This window comes from Rattus norvegicus, chromosome 4, assembly GCF_036323735.1.
Source record: "Rattus norvegicus strain BN/NHsdMcwi chromosome 4, GRCr8, whole genome shotgun sequence".
Lineage (NCBI taxonomy): Eukaryota > Metazoa > Chordata > Mammalia > Rodentia > Muridae > Rattus > Rattus norvegicus.
The window spans coordinates 140,641,227-140,661,064 of NC_086022.1; the positions used below are offsets into that span (position 1 = coordinate 140,641,227).

The 19,838-nt window shown below is 37.4% G+C and overlaps 1 protein-coding gene and 1 long non-coding RNA gene across 14 annotated transcripts in view; one reads left to right on the plus strand and one right to left on the minus strand.

Annotated features, from left to right (window-relative positions):
- Cntn4 (contactin 4) overlaps positions 1 to 19,838 on the plus strand; it is a 997,076-nt gene that overhangs the window by 460,531 nt on the left and 516,707 nt on the right. For all 13 annotated transcript variants that reach the window (XM_063285413.1, XM_063285419.1, XM_063285414.1 and 10 more), the window contains one exon: positions 14,048 to 14,195. In XM_063285413.1, the coding sequence (XP_063141483.1) occupies positions 14,141 to 14,195 (55 nt within the window). In that variant the 5' untranslated portion in view covers positions 14,048 to 14,140. The remainder of the gene's footprint in view (positions 1 to 14,047; positions 14,196 to 19,838) is intronic.
- Positions 14,191 to 19,838, minus strand: part of LOC134486620 (uncharacterized) — a 35,831-nt gene continuing 30,183 nt past the window's right edge. The window contains exon 3 of the long non-coding RNA XR_010065897.1: positions 14,191 to 14,647. This is a non-coding gene — a long non-coding RNA (uncharacterized LOC134486620). The remainder of the gene's footprint in view (positions 14,648 to 19,838) is intronic.

Below are 19,838 nucleotides of genomic sequence, written 5' to 3' on the forward strand. Positions count from 1 at the left end.
ATCTTATTTAGGCTTCTGGTCCAGAAGGATGAGATTCTGATTCTGTCATGGCAGGAGGAATGGTGACAAATGGTGGGAATGACAGTAGGAACAAGAAGTTAAGAGAGAATGCCTTCAGCTGCATACGCAGAGCAGAGGACAAACATAAAGTAGTGTTTTGATATGAACTCTCAAGGCTACTTCCAGTGACAAACTTCTTCCCGCAAGTCCACAGTTTTTAACCCTCCTCAAATAGGACTACCAACTAAAGACCAAGTATTTAAATGTCTGTGTTTAAGGGAGATATTTCCCTTTCAATTCACCACAGCTACTATGGTCACTTTAATATTTTTTTTGTTCTCTACATTCAAGTCACATTTAATTGCCATTTCAAATATCATTGAGGCATAAATACTTCAGTAGCCTGAGAATTTCACCTGTACTCCTTTGTTGTTATTGATTCTCCTAAAAGAGAGCTATCTATCTATCTATCTATCTATCTATCTATCTATCTATCTATCTATCTATCTATCTATCTATCTATGGCAGAATTCAGTAAATATCTTACAGTATGTGGGTACCAGGAATGAAACTCTGATCACCGTTTAGTGGCAAGTACCTCCTTCTAAGCCTACCATGTTCCCATGTATCAGCATGATTTCTAATCCTCACCACTGAATGAATGCTACCGAGTCTTTCTGTGCCTTTTTAAAATATTTGAATATTGGGAAGTTATTGGTTAATTATTTTGTAAAAGATCATTAGTTGCCTGACATTTCTCATCAATAGGTTGCAGGTTTAAAACTGTGAGGATATGATGATAAAATGTGTCCCTGTCCATTAAAATAGCAAAGCATGGCTATATTACCATTGCTGAGTGTGAACTTGACAATTAGGTTAAGAGGGTTTGCTAATGTCACCACTGAAGCTAAGGTGGAGACCTTGATGTTGACTTTATACAAAGGCATGTGTGGTCCTAAATTTGTTAAATGTTCTCTAATCACTGCACTCATTTATATCTGTTTTCCATACCAAAAGTTATACTACTGCCATCTAGCTATTATCCAAAAGTATCTGATAAAAATTACTGCACTGTCTTTCAGACATTCTTGCGTAAAAATCATTTTACAAGTAGAAATGATCACCCATGCCATTTTTAATAAGATCATTAATAGAGTAGTTAATAAGTAAGTTGGCAGTTTGCTCATTTTATATAAGTTTGCAGCCCTGAAACTCTGCTTTCTCAGAACCTGGATCATTTGCCCAATTTAGCGTAAGGTGTTTGAAAAAACAAAAATGTATGTGGATGGATAGATAGATAGATAGATAGATAGATGATTTACTAGATAGATAACCACCCACTGATAAGAGCAGTATATAATTCCCTCAAAACTATCACATATATAATTCCTTCTGTTGCTACAAGGTGGAAGCAAGCCATCTCTCAGAATGTCAATCATTTTGAATCCGGAGTTTGTAATTCGATCTCATTGGTTGGTTCTGTAACTAACGAGGAAGTCTCCCATACCAATGCAGAGAAAGGCAGCCTTTACAGGGACTTTTTTTTTTACAGGATTCTTGTTCTCTCTGTCTCTTTGAATGTCACAGATGTCTGCCCTGATGTAACACACAGAGTGAAATTGGCCATTTACAGGGACAGAAGGAAGTAGCAGAAGTTATGTTGAAGAAATAGGTGGCTCCCATTAACTTCTGAGCCTCTGGCCTCTGACAAATAGGAGCCATAATATATCTCAGGTTATTGTGATTGCTAGGTAATCTGTGTAACCCTTTGGGTAGCAACTGCTATATGACACTTGCTCAAGAAATAAAAACACAGTTAGTGATTTTTATTTTTTCCCCCTTATTCTTACCCAAGACTCAGATTTGGGTTTTTAAAAATGGAGGCAGCAGCTTATTTAAATAATTCTCTTTTTTTTATTTCTTAAAAAAAAAATCCTAGAAAACCATGATATGGAAACGTGGCAACATCTGTATGCAGTCATTGATTAACAATGAAACAGGAGTTTGTTTTATGAGAAATTAAATTGTTCAAGAGAGTGTTCAGGAAAGTAAACTGAAATAAGTGTTAGGATGTAAACTCAATGGCAGCAGAAGCTGATCAAATTTCCTGATCATTAAGACCTCCACTGCCCAACAAGATATAGGTCTCCTACATTTTCTCGAATGTATATAATGTATTTCTATCATATTCACTTGCCATCCCCGTTCTACTCTTTTGATTTTATTCAACACACAGTAATCTCTTTCCTCTTCCAATCTACTTAGCCCTTCCACATCCCCATTGGTTTTCACCCTTTATGACCCGATGAGCTTCATTAGACCATGTATAGGAACATTGGTGAGGATCTTTTTAAAGAAGCACCTCATGACTGACTATATCCTTAAAGAAAAGTTCTTCCCCTTCTAAGCTATTAACTGTAAATATCTTCAGAAATGAGTGGGGTCCATATGCTCCTTTCAATTCCCTGGTAAGATGTTGACATATCCAAGTTTGTGCAGACCTTCTTTCCACTAAAGTTGTTAGATGACTGCTTCAAAATAACATTGGTTCTATAAATAATAGCACAGAATCCAAACATATGATTTTGTGCTACTTTTGCTCATTTTGGCTTATGGATGTTATGTTTGTTTTGGTATCTTAAACAATGAATGGGGGAGGGAATTGCATATCTTAAAATTCTACTCACTTTATTATGAGATGCTCAAGTTTGCTGTAAGTAAAACAAACCTCTTAAGATTGTGTTGCTATGTCTTCTAATCCCAACGGTCATTAGTTTCCTGGAGTTCTTCTTCTAGGATTGATACTCCACATAATTTCCATTCCATGTTAACAAGCCCATTGACATTTCCATTTTGCCAGTCCTGTCTAGGTAGCCATGTTTAGGAAAGACTCTTCCTCAAAAAACTACCTCCTATTCTGACTCTTAACAGTCTTTACTTCTCTCTCCTATGATGATCCCTGAGCCATAGATTTAGTTAGTAACTGTGATTTAGACTGGGCAGATCTATGTAATGTATCCAGTAGTGATTTTCTTTGATAAAATGAGAGGTACCAGTTGATGATGAGTGGTACCTACACTTACCTGTGGGCATGAGGATAAGCTTTAGAATGTAGGAAGTAATTATGTTCATCTAGCAAAATGACAACAGTAGCTTATTCTTCTTTTTATTATGGTGATACCTCCGTTTATGCAATATCTTAATAGTTTCCCTTTAATCTTCTAAAATTGTGGTAATATCTCCATTTTAAAGATGAAAAAGTAGAGCTAGGAAACAGCTTACAAATCTTAAGAATCAAGAGTCAATATTGTATTTATCACTGCAGACCATATATTTTCTTAATTAGAGCCTAAGTCCTAATCTTTCATTTCTACTCTATTAATATAGAGTTCAACGGTTTGTTTCATGGCAAAATACAATGATCTCCATGGCTCAGATTCTTTCTTGTTCCTTGCTGAAGCATGCTGCTAGAGTTCAATAAATAATTTGTAAGATTTTATTTATCCCCTTTATTGGTATAGACTATTATACAAATCTGTGGGGAATTTTTGTTTTGTTAGAAATTTTCTGGTTTTGAAGTACAGACTCTCTGTTAAGCTCCCAGATATCTGATTTGGCTGTCCGAGCAATTGGCAAGCTGTGCATAGTGATAAATATACTAGTAAGCCTTACTTCCCCACTACGTGCATGCAAGTAAAGGCCCTGAAAATTGCATGCCTCTTGCCTCTTTAAATCTGACACCTAATGTATTAGGTATTAGAGTGTTTTGTGCTTACCTTTAGCTCTTCTTTAGTTTAGGTGATTAAAAAATGCCTGTTGCTGTCTGTATTGCAACATGCTTCATTAACAATGATTTATTTGGGAGTTTAGCAAAATTGGCAGTGTGCAGCACACCAGTGGGCAGGAAGAAAACAAACGTGAGATGGTTGCTAAGAAATGTAATTTCCTCTGCTTGCGCTAAGAGCCCAGGGATCTCCAGAGCCTGCTTTCTTATCCCAAGAAAGCAGAGATAAGAACATGGCTTCTTGTCCTTGCCATTGGTCCTCAGTCACTGACCCTGCCCTGTAATGCTTACTAGGAGGGGATTCCAAGGATTCCCCTCTCTGTCATTAGCTACTCCCTCTCTGCATCTGGTTCTTCCCACTGCCAGATGATTCCAGGCCCTGTCCACTTTCGTGCAACAAAATTTTTTCTGCTCAAAACCCAGCTCAGCTTTTTCTAGAAGAATCCAATTATATAAAAACTTTTTACTCTCATATTCTTTTCAACAACTCTGCATCTTTACTGTCATTTTACCAAAGAAGAAAGTGAGGTTAGTAGAGGTTAAATGACTTGCCCAAGATCAACAGCTTAATGGTAAAGCTGGGATTTCAACCTGCCAGGTATGATGGTAGAGCAGATATGCTCAACTGCCAAAGGGGACTGAAGATATTTTTATTTTACTTGCAACATGTATTGATTTTGTCATGTCTATTTGAAGTGCTCTGTGGAGAAGACTCTGGGACTGCTCTCAGGCTAGGCAGGATGAGTACCAATCAATTAACATTGCTCTCTGAGGGAGAGGAAGAACAGAGAGGTGCCAGGCATTTTTCATTCCTGAGATATGATTTACTCTTATTGTTTTTAATCATAATGAGATTATGATTAAACCATATAGGACTGACACACTGGTAGAAGGGCAAAATATCAGAGCCATAAGAATGCAAGAAGAAAGCTCTGTTTTTATAGGCTACAGTTGAATCCACGTCCCTATTTTGGGAAATTTAAGAGTAGTTAAATACCCAAGAGGTGAAACGTTAGGATTCACTTCTGGGTGTGAAGGAAGTATTCTGTATGACTGTTGCTTATATCACTATGTAAAATACACCTCAATGATCTTAGCAAAGAACATATGTAGTTACAATTCTTGTCTTACTCGTAGGACTAATATAAATTAGTTAACCTGCAAAATGAAAGCTGCAGGTATGGCTTGACTACCTTAAGTGTTATTTTAAAGATTATGTTACTTAAAACTAATACATAGGTAATTACTGCTCTGTAAAGCATTCTACAAGTGACGTTTATTATTTATCATTCCCATAGTAATTTTGTATTATTTTAACTTATCACATCACATCATGATTGAAGAATTCATTCACATACTCTTTCTTGATTAGTATACTACACAAGTTTTGTATTTACAACTGAACAGAGGTAGAAATTTTGAGCTATATCTGTCTGAGTCATTTTTAAACATAATGGTTAAAATGTCCATGACTTGGGTGGGGAGATTGTCCAGCAGTTAAAACGGACTTGTGCTCTGTTAAGAACTTAGTTTCAATTCCCAGCACTTACATGGTACCTCACAATTATGGTAACTTCAGTTATGACTTCCTTCTTGTTTCTGTGGGCACCAGGCATGTATGTGGTGCATACACATGCATGCAGACAAAACACTTGTGCATATAAAGTAAAAGATATTCTTCTTAATTAATTATTTATTTATTTTTACACTCCAGGTTCTATTCCCCTCCCGGTCCACCCCCCTGGCCCCCTAGTATTTCATATCCCACTCCTCCTCACTGCCCCTCTCCCAGTCTCCACAAGGATGTTCCCATCCCACCCACCCTACCTGATCTCTAAACTTCCTGGGGCCTCCAATCTCATAAAAGTAATAAAGAGAATGAAAAAATAATAATAAATAGCATGTAAGGAAATCCTAATTTTTAGTATTAAGAAACCAGTGAAAGAACCTGGAGTGGAGAACCATACTCTGAGGAGAAAAAAAAATAAGAAAGTTCTGTTTCCATACTCCTTTAATATATATAGATGTTAAATAAAAGTCTAGGAGTCAGTGCAGTAGTCAGTCACTTAGTGGAAGGTGTGGATAATGGCTATGTTTATGTAGCAAGGATTCAGTTTCCTATGAGAACATTGTGCACAGAACATAAAAGCAAGGTGTATCAAACTAACTTTTTTAGATGGGGAATTGAGACCATAGGGAGCATGGTGAGTATTTTTTATTTAACTAAATATGAACAAACAGCTTTTTCAGAGAGAAAAAAATGCTTTTCAATGGTATGAGAAGCCATCATAATCATATTATGATTGTTAGAGATACTTTAATCTTTACAGATTGATGTTTAGTAGCCAAAGGTCCAAAGTCAAGTCAATTATTCTGAGGAGACATGGCAATGAGAAATTGGTAGTACTCTTAGATGAAAGAAATGAAGAATAGAAATGACGGCAGAAGAGATGAATTTGCCATTAGAAACACAGACTATTCTTCCAGGAGACCTGAATTCAGTTCCCAGTACCCATAGTGGATGCCTGGAAACCACCTGTAACTCCAGATTTAGGAATTCTGATGTCCTCAATTGAAATTCAAACTAATACTGCATAGCTACCTTCTACTATAAAACATGTGAACTTAACATAATCATTTTATGGAATCAACAGAAGTAATGAGTAAATCCTTTAAATATATGGTGAGTAGCACTCAATATTTCTTGATGTCCTCTCTAATCTGATCTTGGTAGATATCATGAAAAGCAATCTCTAGGTAAGAGAGTATTAGGTATGTGAGGAATTCCATCTAACTCATGTCCACCCCTTGTTTACTAGTTGCGAATTCTCAAGTGCATTACCAGTGTTCCTCATATTCTTGCCCTCAACAATGCAAGTAATTAAACTACAGCTTGTTTTTTTTCCAGAATTACTAGCAATCTACACATTAAAATCTCCAGGAAATTGACAGGCAATGGATACCACATAGGAATAGAGATGTTGCAGTTCAAGAACAAAGTTGATACAAAAGAGAAAGCTAAATAATCTACTTTAAGAGACTTGTGAGTTTTCTGTATCCGAGGACAAATTTTAGCCAAATGTTATAACCATGAAGCATGTAGGTTATTTATACTACTTATTTAATTATAAGCTAACATGTATGGCCATTTATCTTGTCTACCTAGTTAAGTTTAAAATGTCTTATGAGTAGAGGCCTTGACCTTTATATTTTGTACACTACTATTCATAAAACTGACTTTCCTAAAAATCTGTTGCTCAATTGAATAGTAAGTCCTGACCATATCCCACTTTTCCATCCAGATAATAGGTACATTATTTTTCATGGAATCCTTCTAATCTTTATAATTTTTATCTATGTTCACTGTTTTTCTACCAATATGATTAACCTGACCCCTCAATAACCAGGAGTGAAGTTAGAAAATGATCAACCATACAAATGCAACTTCAGTTGATAATCGTTTGTACTTCTGATTTAAGAAAGGCAGTGTTCTCAATAAGTAATAATTAGCAAGAAAGCCAAAGCTCCTATTAAGGGAAAGGACTTTTGAATTAACACTAAGGAAGCATAGTCTTCTGAAAAAGATTCAGTCCTGAGAGCCATGCTATACTTTGTATGGGAACGCTATGCACACTCTATACATTTGTTGGATGATAGTCCTGTGTGGCTTTGGCTAAAGGACAACATGAAAAACAGAGTTGAAGGAGACGGTCATCAAAATATGATGTCAGACCGAAATGCATTTTACTTTCCAAAAAGAATTCATTGCTTATAGCAAAAGTCAACTACTTTAGGTAAGAAGACATGGATTTAAATAGAGTCTGTATTGATTTCTGAATATTTGACTTTGGAAAAGTTCCATAAACTCTCATATTCTAAACTGCAAAGCTGTAATTCTATAAAGAAAATTGCTGCCTGACCCCAGGGTACTTGTGAGTTTTAAATGAGAAGTGAGTGTAAAAACACATAGTTGATCCACAAAAGATGTTAGGTACATCTATTCTTCCATTTACATGCTACCTAGTTATGGACTGCCTTTTCTGACAAGCCACTATAATTCTATGTGCCTATTAAATACCAAAGAAGAAATCAAAGGTCCCCTTCCTTCATAAATTAAAAACCGCAGTTTAATAAGGAGCAAAAAGGAAGAAAAAGCTAAATTATAATCTGAACCAACATAAGAATAATCATTTACAAAACATTCTCATTTGGCTTTAGAATACTTTCTGGTAGCTGAGAAAGGTTCTTGATCTCCAACATACAGAATATCTGACACAATTAGAAATCACACAGCTCTCCCCAAACCACCTGGTTCATGGTCAAACTAGAAAGAATTCAATGTGCTTCATTTCAAATCCAACACTTTCCTGCTTTATCTCATGCTTAGAGGCCTCAAAAATATATTGTAGGTTAAAAGCGTACATAGTAATTGGACATGTAATTATCTTGTGGTCCAGAGGAGAAAAAGAGGAAATAAATTAGAATTTGGTGCTTTGAGGGTAGCTTGGAAGTAAATCTCTGCACAGGGAAATCAGCTTGCTAGGATCTTGTCCCTCTTAAATGTCATTCTAGCTCAGCTCTCACCCTTTCAAATCAAGTATGAAACCCCGTGTATGCCGAGGCCATTGTCCCTAAGATAAGTCACCATACTCAGCAGTCCATGTTGCTGATGTGGATCCATATTCAGGTTCTTAGCCTTGGAAGGCAAGTTCTTTACTGACTCGGTTGTTTTTCCAGCCCAAGTTCAAAACCTTATTAAAATTGATGGAAGAATTGACAGTGGACTTGGCTTCAACATCCCATTTTCCTTTCTGACTTCCAGTAACAGTGTATTGCCAGCTGTCTTTAACAAGAATAGTATTTCAGCAAGATCCAACTCTAGGATGTAACCATGCTAAGAAGCTCATGTCTATTCTTAATCTTTACAATAAGATTGTGTGTGTGTGTTGCACATTTTACACTTATATGAATAGTTATTTTGCAAGTCAAACCACCTAGCTGGAGAATGGTAAGCCAAAGGTATCAGCACAGGCAGTGTGGCAAAGTACATTTTTCACTATTTTGTGTTTTTACAAACCTATTATTGTCCAAGATCATAGTCTCTTGACTGTTGATTTCCCTGGTATTTGAGATTAGAAAGCTTCTTCTCCATTATTTGACCTTCAAGATCCATTCATGTAGCAATTCTGAAGTAGTTCTCAAAGACTGTGCCTTATTCATTCCTGGATCACTTCTCCCTCTATCTGCCTCCACAACTTTCCTTAACAGACTCGCTAGAAGCTTTGTGCAAAGTTGGTTTACTTGCCTTTCTCAAGTAAACAGTGATCATTGAAGACAAGGTCTTCACTTCAATGTTTCTTCACACTCTCCACCTGTCCCTACCACATGGACTGAATTGATGCCCTTTGAATGCCTACATAATTTTAATTTAGCAAAGTGTCAGAGAAAGGTGAATACATGAGTAGGCTAATCATGTCAACAATGGGCTGAATCTCTCTTCTGTGGCTTCATCGGTGTTTTTATTCCAAGAAGTGTATAAGATTACTAGTATACCCATTGCTCGAAGGACTGGGGAAATTTCATTTTGTATTGGGATATACAGAAAAAGAAACCAGGAAAAGTAGAATTCTCAGTTATCCATCTCCTTCTTCCTCAGAGAAAAATAACCAAGTTCTGTTTCATTCTGCAGCATCCTCTCCAGGATTTATGTGTGTCAGTCCTGGAGAAGATCTCAGAGTTAGTGCATAGTATACTACCTTTGCTGCAGCCACCTTCCAATAAAGCAGGGAGAGCTCAAAGCTGCACGGGAGATCTATTGCCACCATAACTCTCAGCTTGTCCCGCACCCTCCTTTCTGGCACTGGCAAGAAAAACGAAATTATGAAACTTTCTATCCTGCACCACAGTGCCACATGAGGGTCATGAATCTCCAACACCCTTCAGAAAACCTTCTGCTTCTGATAATCCTGCCCACTAGAAAAAAATGACTATCAAGGATGCCATTATTAAGGGTGATCCTTACATACTTGGATGTAAATAAATGTCAATACAGTTCTAGAATTTCTCCTTCTTTAGAATCCTCAGCTCTTCACAGAATATGCCTTAAAAATAGTGTCACATTATAAGCTAAATCTTAGTCTTGTAACTGGATATATTTTCTAAGCTGGTTTTAGTAGCTCCTAGAAACTGCTTAACATTATAGATCAATCTCTAGATCTGAGATGACATTACCCTGGCAAATTAATTATTAATACTCTGATCACTCACTTTAGACATTAATAGTTTTCATTGATCAGCACATCCTGTTTATCCAAATGCCCTAATCACCATTCATGTTATAAGAGTATCTGAACAGATCCAATTTGAGAGGCAACCCACTTTCAGCCACATCAGCAGATCACAGGTCAAGGGTTCCTCTTGTCTTCACAACATATTAAGTCTGGCTCTATCACAGTTGAATCTATTTAAGACCACAAAAGAGAAACAACTTCTCTAATGATGAGAGCTCATTTTCTCTTCTCTTCCTGCCAGACATAAAGGGATTTCAGTGGCCGGTAGGGTAAATTAATCTTAAGAGCACCTTGTCACAGAGGCCTGCTTGCTCACAGTATGTTGGTCATACCTGAGAATGGGTTGAGAAATCTCAGGTTATATTCAATTAAAAAATACTGGGTATTTTCATGATGTGCATATGTATTATAATGTATATACATATTGATGTGTGTGTTTGAGTGGCTGAGGCTGAATAATCAGTATATGTGGTAACTTTGATGCTGTATAGTTTTTAAAGAGGTTTCATAGTCTTAACCAGGACATTTTTTCCCTCAAAACAACCTTCATAGAAAGGCTAAGAAGTACCTAGGACTGTACAACTAGTTACTGCCAGAGTTTCCAGTTTCGTGATTCACTGGAATTCTTTGCTTTTCCTTATGTGGTAGCCAGAGGAGATTCTATGAGAGTCCTATTCTGCTTTCCTGGATGTGCTGAGGTCTTTCCAAGCCAGAACATTTTTATCCTTCAATAATAAAAATGTATTTTACACCTGATAAAGTTGTGGCTAGCTGTCTCAATTGGAACATGAGCTCCTAGGAACCACAGACAGTCTCTTGTTCATTTGGGCAGGTCTATTTTATCTGGAAAACAGATGGTATGCCATATGAGGATCATGCATGGCTGACTGCCAGCCGTATGGAAGCTCTGAGGCTGAGAGGAAGCACTGAAGCCATGGAGCAATGTACCAGAGTGCAATTAGTTGAAAATTTTTGATCATTAGATTTATTGCAAAGTAGCATCACCTAAGTAAACTTCTTAGCTAGGGTTTGTGTTGCTGATAAAAAGCACTCTGACCTAGAGAAGGAAGAAAATCAGAAGAGGAATTCAAACAGGGCCAGACCCTGGAGACAGGAGCTGTTTTAGGAGCCATGGAAGACTGCTGCCTACTGGCTTATTCTTGATGCCTTGCTCAGCTGGCTTTCCTGTCTACCCAAGGACCACCTTCCCAGGGGTGGGACTTCCCACAATAGGCTGGGTCCTCCCACATCAATCACCAATGAAGAAAATGCACCACAGGCTTGCCACAGGCTACTCTGGTGCAGACATTCTTATTCTTGAGACTACCTCATCCCAAATGACTCTAGCTTGTGTCAATTTGACACAGTGGATATGTAATACATATTTATGAGAGTATAAAATTATTTCTATGGTACAAACACGTACAGTCTTTCATGAAAGCACTGTCTACAAACGTTAGTGGGCCAGACTTCAAAGAAGTCTTTCTACACTCAACCTCTGGAGACTGACTCAGCAGTTTTTACTGAAGGCCTGGAAAGCTGTAGTTCCTAAGTACATTCCAAGACTGAACTTTGTTCAATGGGAAAAAATCATTTATTGTGCATTTGTAAATTCCTTATTTTTAATCATATTTTTAGAATTTCATGCACATATGTATATAATGTACCCTGACGAGTCTCATCCCCCACCCCACCCTCTCTCATCCAGTTTGCCACACCATCATCATCCAAACCTGTCCATTATGACATTTGATTTGATTCTTGACCCACAGAGTTAATTGCAACCATTTGTGTGAGCATTGGCTGAATTATCTAGTGAGCTCACCAGCGGATACAAACTAAAAGGCAGTGACTGTCCTGTTCCTTAATAGATCTGCACCAATATTTCGAGCCCTTCATCCATCCATGCCTGAGTGTTGATGAGCTCGTCTTGAGTACAGCCAGTGCAAATAGAGGCAGCTGCTGTGAATTCTTGATTACACTGCTGTGTCTTGCCTGGAAGATGGCATTTTATAGCCCATCCCCAGATCTTCTTGCTCTTACACACTTTCAATTCCCTCTTTTGCAATGTACTCAGGGCCTTAGAAGGAAAGCTATAAATGTTTTAAGGCCAAACAATCAAATGTCCAGTCACACTGCACATACCTGATCTCATCTTAAAATATGTTTAGCCGATTGATAATCATTTAAACTTGATCAATTTTCAAAATACAACACTGTTCAGTGTTTCTTTGGAAAGTTTACAGATCTGGATCTGGGCCCCACACGTCCTTGTTCTGTGTGCCCACGGCATGGTAGAACCAGCTCTCTTCTGCCAGGAGATGCCAGGGATTTTAATAATGCCTGTGGTTTCCTACATTTTGTTACGTAGCTTTTTAAAGTTTCACAGAATAAAGAGGCTATCTTTACTGCAGAGTTCTAGTTTAAGATTTCTGGCCAAATAGGAAGACTATTATGCTTGTCTGTTTAAAAATGATGCTTATCAGCAGTTATTCTAGGATTAATCACCCTATCTTAAATTCTCTATACTTTGTATTTCATCCGGTTTTATTTTGCAACATAAGGCTATTTTAATGCAAGTACATGACACACTGTGAGCCTATTTCCCATCATCCCTCACATTGGTCCCCTTTGTCCTTCCAGGCAGTTTTTCTTCTACTTTCATGTCATCTGTACCTACGTGATTTTAAATCCCTGTGAGACCAGGATCCAAGAATGAAATAAAACAAATGGTGCTTATCTCTCTTAGACTGACTTGATTTACGTCCGTTGTATCCTTGTTCCTATAAACAATATAAGCTCCTCCTTCTCATTTTAATTTTGTATTGGGTTTCTCCATGTGAACCCAGTTGACAGCAACTCATAATTGGTAAGATTTATTTCACTGGACAGTGGAGTTGGGTACCTTTGTTTCCTTTACTATTAGCCCAGTTTTCTTCAATTTAATGATATACCTCAGGCAACTACTTATGTAGAAAAGGAAGATTGTTGTACCTCATAGTTTTATAAGTTTAAAGTCTTAACAGTATGGTACAGATTGTGGCAATGATTCTGTGCTGGATGGAAGGAAGGAATATATGCAAGAGAAAGAAGTCACTCGAGCAGATAGGCACCGCAGGATGATGAGTCAATGAGGAAATTGGGGCTTTCTGTTATAGTTCACTCGTGAAAGGACTTAGGGGTCCATTGAGAACTTAGCTTAATCTCTTCTGAGAACATTCTCAAAAACATAATCAGGTCCCAATAAGTCTCCCTTTCTCAGGTTTTATTCTCTCTTACTTTACAACATTTTGTGCTAACCATCTTGTACATGAACCTTCCAAGAGCATATTCATAAAAATCATAGCCATATGATAGCAACTTTTAATGTCAAATATGGAACACAGTAGGAAAATATAAAAATTGGTGGAGTAATTTCGATTTCCCCACACAATTCCAATCTGCAAATTTGGTGTTCACTATACAGTCTGCGAACACTAACATTATTTACTCTGTGGGCATTTCTCTCTATTCTATTTTTTGATTTATTACTTGCTGGAAAAAACACATCATAATGTTAAAGGACAGAAAATATATAAATCAGTCACTTACTCTGCCTTTACATTAATATCTACCCAATCAGGAGAGGTTCCTGTTATATTACCAGGTATGTACAGGGGCATATTAGCCCAGAATCCTTTGCCTAAGTACTATTTATAAGAACAGAATATGAAGTGAATTGAGCAGATGAGTCTCCATTTGTAATCCAGGCACTGAGGAGACTAAGGCAGAGGAATCTGAAGTTTGGAGCCAGTGTGGGCTCTATAGAGAAGTAGGAGGTTTGTCTTTATATTCATAATTCAGTGTTCTTTCCTTTCCTTCAGTAATATATTCCACAAGTGGATTTTATGCTTAGTAAATTAAAGGCAGATATGCAGAGACCATAAGGAGACATGGAGCCAAATCTCATTGTAATATCTCTTCTTGTCCACAGATTAAAGGTTGCACAAAGCTTAAAAGGAACAGAAGCAGCAGTTCTATTCACTTGTTATTGGACTTGAAACTCCTTTGACCTCGGAAGCTGAAGATGAGGTTGCCATGGGAACTGCTAGTGCTGCAATCATTCATGTTGTGCCTTGCAGGTAGAGTGTCATTTCCAAACTTTTTGATTTAAAAGTGCCACTGTGTTTCACACTAATTCAAGGGTGGGCCTTTGCTTCAGACGGCAATGGTAAAATCGTAAGCGCACAGGTTACTGTGACGAGCATTTGCTGACAGTTGTGAGCCCACCTTCTTGCTAGTTTCTCCCTGGCTCTTCTCATGGTGATCTGTCCAAACATCCACAGCGATGTTTGATCTGACGATAGATCTCTTTACAGCATTTGAAGCCATAATTTAGTTTGAACATTGTTATTTTTGTTCATCCCAGGGCTCAGTTGCACCGAGGTATTAGGAAGTAAATCCGATAATATAGTCTAAAGCGTTGCCTGTTTGTTGTTAGTGGGTGGGGTTTTAGCTGAATAGTTCTTTCGATCCTCTCCATCTTATTATTATCTGTTTTTGCATTTCAATGCTGCTATCGTCTACTAGGAACCTGAAAACAAAATAGAGAAGATGTGATTATGGCTAACCACTGGAAAAGAGGCTTTAAAAGTTCAAACATGCTCTTTATTGCTTTTTTTTTTTTTGGTTTGAGCCTAGCCTGGGAGATTTGAGCCTAGCACCTGACATGTGTGATTCAGTAGTGATGCACTGTAAATCTACCTGGGCTGGAAATGTTTCTGGCATTGAGTTATACTTACCTTTTGAAATGCCTCTGCTTAGGGGTTGGGGATTTAGCTCAGCGGTAGAGCGCTTGCCTAGCGAGAGCAAGGCCCTGGGTTCGGTCCCCAGCTCCGGAAAAAAAAAAAGAAAAAAAAAAAGAAATGCCTCTGCTTGACCTGATTTGTTGCTCATAGCGTTAAAGCCTACAATGATCTTTGAATATATTTGCTTTTGGTTTTTTGCTTTTGTTTTGTTTTGTTTTTACAACCTGAAGCAAAGAGGGCTTTTGGATCTCCCAGCTTTTAATTGATTCATCGATTTAGCCATTACTAGGTTGCACTGAACAAGCTCAGGACTGGAAACTAAGGCTATGCTGAGCTACCATGCTTTGGGGGCTCTACCTATTCACACGTAGACTGTGCCATTGGGGCAAAGACATCACCAGTATGGCTCCCTCATTACCCAACAGACACTGTTCTAAGTACTTGTGTTTAGCCTCCTTTCATTCCTCCATTAACTCTAGGAGGCAAGTAGTTATTATGTTTTATTTTTAATTCCAGTAGTGGACACTATTGCTGATCAATCAGAGGTGGAAAAAAATCACTGAAAGTCACAGATCCTGTACTTGGGACATCTCTGTCTCAAACGCAAGCAAACTAGTTTCAAGCATCATGAGTTACATTCCTTTAGTGGTATTCTTAGTTTGTCCAGTCTATGATTGAAATTCACCTTTAAAATTATGTTTGCAGTCCGACTTTTAAACATTAAACTGTCGATCATTGTTAAATTCTTTATTATTTTACTAGTGTATTGTTTATTTAAATTTGTTGTATTTTATTTATAATTCTTTATATACATTTTCTTCAAATTACACTTTTAACATTCTTGCCTGGATTGTATATGTAACACATTCACTGTTCCATGATTAATGAACATTCTGGAATTGCTTTGGAGAGATCATCTGTATTTCCTTTGTATGTTCAGAGCCTAAATCATCCACCATCTCAACAGTATAACCTAATTTATGCACATCAGCTGGTTTTCTCTGACACTTGATTCCCTAAACACCTTGACAGAGGCCCTGAAAGTTTTATTTATCATAATGCCTCTGCACAGATATCCTTTAAACTATATAAGAGTGAAGAGGTTTCTTAGTTTTACAGCAGCAGTGAATTCATTTAATCCAAGTGTTCTTAGGGGGATATTAGAAAATTCAAGGGTTTAAAATCAAGAAAGCTACAAGCCTTTTCAGTTGTGTTTTGAACAACTGGCAATTCCACCTCAAGAAGGCACACTATTCACCTGAGCAGTTATTTGTATAGACTCGGTACATTGACTGTTTCCAGGAGCCTTCCGTGAACTGTTTTACATGTATTAATATTCTCTTACCATATGCTTCTTTGAGCGTAGGTAGAGTCAAGCTTTAATGAATGTTTTTGTTTGCTTGCTATGTGTCTTGATTGCATTAATTTCCTTAGCACTTGACACTCTCAGTGCTGAACAGATTTCCTTGACTGCTCTTTTTCATCTTCCTGTGTATCGTCCATGTCTTTCTATACTTCTTTAGCTTTGAATTTCAGAATGAGTTTGGCAAGAACAACATGTATGCTTACATTTACTGTAATTATCAACATTCAGATATTCCCTTTCCTGAACATTTTCCATTCCAAATATATAACCAGGCTAACCATAGCTAAGAGGATCACTTTAAGGTTTAATAACTACTCAGGGGCATTGAGTGGTGCTTTTTTGGTTTGGAGGGCTTTTCTTTCTTTTTTTCATCACAGCAAATACTAGGTTCAGTCTCTAGTCATAATTTGAAAAACAAAAAAATACTTGTAGAATTATCTAAAAGTTGAATAACAAAGTAATTGATTTTATTACTGAACTAAAGACATTTTAATCTGGAATGGCAATATTTTACCTTTTTTAAAAAAGCAAAATTGGCAAACACATACTCAGAAATACTGATGACAATGAAAAATGAAATCAGGCTTGTGTATACCTGAACACATACATTTTGTTATTTTATGCATATGTTCATGGAGACTTAGTATCGTGGCATAATGAATCAAATTAAGAACATTTTAGAAAGATACATGATTTGAACAAAGAAACAGATGGGCCTGTATGTAGTTCTTAACCCTGCTACTTCCTAATATTTTCCCCCCAACATTGGTTTTCTTGTCATACAGAAATAATATCACTTACAATCAGACTGTAGAGCCTTCTTTTGTTAAGAATATCCCTTTAATACACCTAGGATTTGCTCTCTATCGTTTTTAGATATATCCTACAATGTTACATATGTTACATGATATTTTCATAACAACTATGAATGAGTTAAGATAGCATTGTTCCTTTTTGCTTGCATCTACTTTCCTAATTGCGTAAATTTCTTCAAATCACTTATTGTCTGCAGAATACTACTTCAGAGTGTGTTGCTAAAGAGGCCATTATTAGCCATATTGCTCAAAGATTTTTGCCCTTTTAGTTCACTGCTATATGCCTAGCAACCAGAGGTTCAGCATGGAGGGCTGGTATTGATTGAATGAATGTACTATATTGGTCAGTCACATAAAACATAAAACAGATAGGAGAGAGGGAGGGAAGGAGGAGAGAGAGAGAGAGAGAGAGAGAGAGAGAGAGAGAGAGAGAGAGAGAGAGAGATGGGAGGGAGAAGGAACCAAAGATCACCAATTGTATGCTCTACTATAGTTATGGAATACCATGGAGGACTCCTATCAGGAAATTAGTAACCAATGAAACTAACACAAACATGGATTTTCAAGTTAGCAATGAACGTACAAAATATTAAATTGTTTGCTATTGCTTGGTATTCCTAGAACTCTGTGTCACATATTCTCTAGCAGCCCCTTGCCCGCTCTTACTTTAACTACAGTTCTGGTGGCGTTTTTCTATTTCTCTGCCTCAAGCCATTCTCGTACATCATAAGCATGAGGAACCATGAAACACTAAGTCTCTCCATGGGGGCAGTCCTCAGTCAATGAAGCATGACAGTCCACAGATAAATGACTCATCCTTCTGTTAGTTAAAGTCAGTTCTTAGGCAATCTCTCTCACAGTGCCTTGGGGATCCCCAACAGGAAGAGTCCCAAATGCCCACAGTAGCAACTTCAACCTTTTATTGATCTTTTCTCTTGTATTTCTCTCAGACTCTTCTTTTGAGGGACTGAAAACCAATAACACATACAGAATGATCAGTAGAAGACAGATAGGTAATGTTCATATCATTAATTAGGAAGGACACCAGCAGGGAGCATGGGTAATGCTGGAAGAGCTCACTGCTTATGTTTCTTCACGAATGCTTAAATATGCTTGTAATTATAGCCATTCATGCACATGAAGCATCATAGAGTTAAACCTATGAACATCTAGGTCTGGCAACTGGATAGATGCATTCTTTACACTGTGTATTAATTTTATTGTTTAACAGATGTTGGACAAGTCATTTTGCCTCTCATGGTTGCAGTTTACACCTCTGTGTAATGTGGATGATCTCTTAAAAGTTCTTCCAATTCTAGAAATTTACAATTCTATCCATACTCATGGTTGGAAATATAAATATGTGTATTGATAGGGCTAAAAGTAAGCCTACAATTTAATTCAAATAATATGAATTTTCTTACAAGTCATATGCTTTACAATGTGTTCCCAATTCTGTTCACATTGGCAGAGTTTGAAAGAAAGAATAAAATGCCTGGGCCATATGTTGATGTGCAGCAAGAAGCATAAAGATTTTTAAAGAAAACCCTATGTGAATATGTTTGACAAATGTAAGCTAGGTACAGTCTCAGATTATCTTGTTTTCAGGGAAGCTAAATTTATTCTCCTGTTTGCCATTTACCAACTTCAGCAGTTATCTCTTTTTTAGAAAAGGACTCTTTAGCAACTATGAACAATTTATTGATTTGTTCACACACATGCACATGAACATACACACACACACACACACACCACATACACACATACATGCACATACACACATACTGCATATACCTTACATACCACACACACACACACGCACACACACTCATATTCCACACAGCATACATATACACACGGATACACACATACTGCACATACTATACATATCATATGCACACACACACACACACTCAAATACCACACACAAATGCACAATACACTCACACACATTACCTATGCTATTGTTATAGCTGCCTCTAACAATGAGTGATGGAGAAAGGTTCTGGGTAATACATAGGAGACAAAGAAATTCTGAGAGTAACCTGAGAATGGTGAGTGTTCATAAAATTGGAACAAGAAAGAGTCCTCAATAGAAGAGGGAATTGCAGGCTTGCAGCTCAACATGTGATAGCGAAAATTCTAAACAGAGGTCAACACCTGAGGTCAGAACCCATGTGAAGGTCCAGGTTCAGTTTTGGAAGTTTCTTTTAGGATCAGAAAGCCTTGGTACCTAAAATGGAAAGTGGGCTGTCTGTGGTTACAGGCCCAGAATGTAAAAGGACTTCATTGAGGTTATCCATATTTGTACATAAAATCTGATCATCACACATTTTGCCACTTTATCAAAATGTTACAGCACAGCACAGAACCAAAAAAACCATCTTCACGCTTCATTCTTTCTTCATTATGTCTTTATAGACTCAAAAGGAAGAGAGAATACCTAGGAATGAGTCGTAAGGCTTGATCCCACGGTGCAACAGGTGTAATATTTCAATTTCAAATACTTTCCTATTTTCCCTCAGATAAAACAGAAAAGAAGCAGTAGCCAAATCAAATAATCCCAATTCTAGACAGATGCTGTGGTGGTTGATATTAGAAATGACCTCCATAGTTCCATTCACTTGAATCATGGAGTCCCCAAGGAGGGCACTGTTTTGGGAGGTTTAGAAGGTTGGACCTGCTAGAGGAAGTTTGTCTTTGGAGGTGGGCTTTGAGAGTTAAATCCCTTGAACCACGTCCAACCCAATCTCTCTGTTTTGTGCTTTTAGTTCAGTTTTTAGCTTCTTGCTATAG